Raw genomic sequence first — 2,327 nt, 5'->3', positions numbered from 1 at the left:
TAGTCCAAACTTATTATACATATAAAATTTTAAGTTGAAGGGCCACAAAGATTTACAAATGATTTTACAACTCAGATTAGAATTCTCAATGTAATTAGAAATTACATAAAAATCACAAATATTACATAAAAATCACATGTAACACTTATACATGTTATATATGTAAGTTGCAAATATATTTTCTAAACATTGGAAATCGGATCCGATCGTCATCTTCATCCTAAGCGATATTTTATTTTCTTGTGGAAAGGGATGTCTTTTCTTAAGCCGCCATAATCTATAAAAACGTCATGCTCGAGGTGGATTATTCCGCATTTTTTTATCTTCCAGGTTTTCCGAAAATCATCTCCGTAGAGCTCGAACTTAAAAATAAGCTCGGTGGAAGTCAGCTCCCATACTTCAAATTCGAATATGTACAAATGCTCCGTTAAAACTGGACATACGTAGAGACCATTTAATATACGAGCAGTGTGAGAATTCTGCTTTGACGTATTGGTACAAGACACTGTTATCTCTCCCATATTCTTAGCTTCATTTTCGCCCTTTTTGTCAAACAAGATGCAAACCTTAAATTGTGTTATAGGAAGAGGCTTTTGATTCAACTTCACTGTTATGGAACTCACATTAGCTCTGTAAGTGAAGCATGCAGGTATTTCTCCACCGGGTAAGACCGCTGATTCAAGATTTGATCTTTGGAGGATGAGATCTCTTGCTTCTTTATTTAGTTTGAAGCAGTTAACGAACTGGAGAGAAATATATGGAATGCAAAAGTAGCAATCTAGTTTCTCTAGAGACTCACAATTTTCTGCATATAGGACTAGTATGGATTCTGGAAGTTGTGGGAGTGATACCAGACTTGAGCAAGCATTGAGATTCAAAACTACGAGTTCAGTTGCATTCTCAATAGATGAAGGGAGCTCCATCAAACTTGAGCATCCATTAAGATATAATCTGCGGAGATCATCTAAATTTCCAATAGAGTAAGGCAGCTCCACCAGACTTGAGCATTCACTAAGAAATAATTTTTTGAGATAAGTTAAATTACCAATAGTGAAAGGCAGCTCCAGAAGACGTGAACAACCACTCAGATTTAATTTCTCCAGATTAGTTAGGTTTCCAATAGAGGAAGGAAGCTCCACCAGACTTAAACAACCACAAAGATTTAATTTCTCGAGATTAGTTACATTCCCAATAAAGGAAGGGAGCTCCATCAGACTTGAGCATCCATCAAGATCTAATTCTTTTAGATTAGTTGCATTCACAATCGAGGAAGGGACCTTCACCAGACTTGAGCATCCCCTAAAATTTAATTTCGTGAGATTTGCATTCCCAATAGAGGAAGGTAGCTCCACTAGACTTGAACAGCCACCAAGATTTAATTTCTCGAGAATAGTTGCATTCCCAATAGAGGAAGGGAGCTCCACTAGTCTTGAACATCCATAAAGATCTAATTCTTTTAGATTAGTTGCATTCCCAATGAAGGGAGGGAGCTCCACTAGTCTTGAGCATCCATAAAGATCTAATTCTTTTAGATTAGTTGAATTCCCAATAGAGGAAGGGAGCTCCACCAGACTTGAACAACCACTAAGATTTAATTTCTCGAGATTAGTTGTATTTCCAATAGAGGAAGGGAGCTCCACCAGACTTGAGCATCCACTGAGTTGTAATTTTTTGAGATTAGTGGCTGTTGAGAGGTTAGGAAGCTCCTCCAGGTTCTTAGAATTTTCTAAACTTATACGCTTGAGATTTCGAAGTAGCTGTACACACAAATAAAGAAAAAAATACACGATAATGTAATATATACACCTATCAAGTGAACACAAGAAAAGAACACGTAAAAAAAATACTCTACCATGCTAAACACGTAGTGGCAAGGTACATATATATAATCTCTTAAGTTAACTTGCACAAGAAAGGATGTTATATATTCAAAACAAGATAAAAAACGTAAATTCTTACAAAGAAATTTAAATGACTTACTTTAGTTCCGTCCCACAGCTTCTCAAGTTTGCTGTTAACCATGTTGAATTCGACAAGGAACTCCAGGTTATTGGTAAAATGCAAACATGTCATCGGAAAATACGACCAATCTAGCAACCGTAGATTTGGAGATGTAAAGCTCAGAGCTCCCAGAGAAGATATAATGTTTTGATGATCATCATTATGTTTGAGTACTCTTAAGAACTGGAGATTAGACATCCTTTCAAAAGCTTTCTCAGTTATATTTAACTGATACTTGGAGTATATGCCTACAACACTTATAGTCATCTGGAATAAAAGACCCAAAAATAATTAGAGATGATAACCAAAAAAAAAAAAAAAAAAAA

General features: G+C 35.7%; 1 protein-coding gene across 4 annotated transcripts in view; it reads right to left on the bottom strand.

Annotated features, from left to right (window-relative positions):
• LOC104787447 (disease resistance protein TAO1-like) overlaps positions 1 to 2,327 on the bottom strand; it is a 17,921-nt gene continuing 15,594 nt past the window's right edge. For 2 of the 4 annotated variants that reach the window (XM_010513036.2, XM_010513033.1), the window contains exons 2-3: positions 1,981 to 2,268; positions 1 to 1,757 (exon numbers count right to left, since the gene is read on the bottom strand). In XM_010513036.2, coding sequence (XP_010511338.1) covers positions 216 to 1,757; positions 1,981 to 2,268 — 1,830 coding nt within the window. In that variant the 3' untranslated portion in view covers positions 1 to 215. The remainder of the gene's footprint in view (positions 1,758 to 1,980; positions 2,269 to 2,327) is intronic. The other 2 variants (XM_010513035.1, XM_010513034.1) reach the window with 2 other exon arrangements.

Source organism: Camelina sativa, chromosome 5 (assembly GCF_000633955.1).
Source record: "Camelina sativa cultivar DH55 chromosome 5, Cs, whole genome shotgun sequence".
NCBI classification, from domain to species: Eukaryota; Viridiplantae; Streptophyta; class Magnoliopsida; order Brassicales; family Brassicaceae; genus Camelina; species Camelina sativa.
This window is presented reverse-complemented; position numbering and strand designations above follow the sequence as displayed.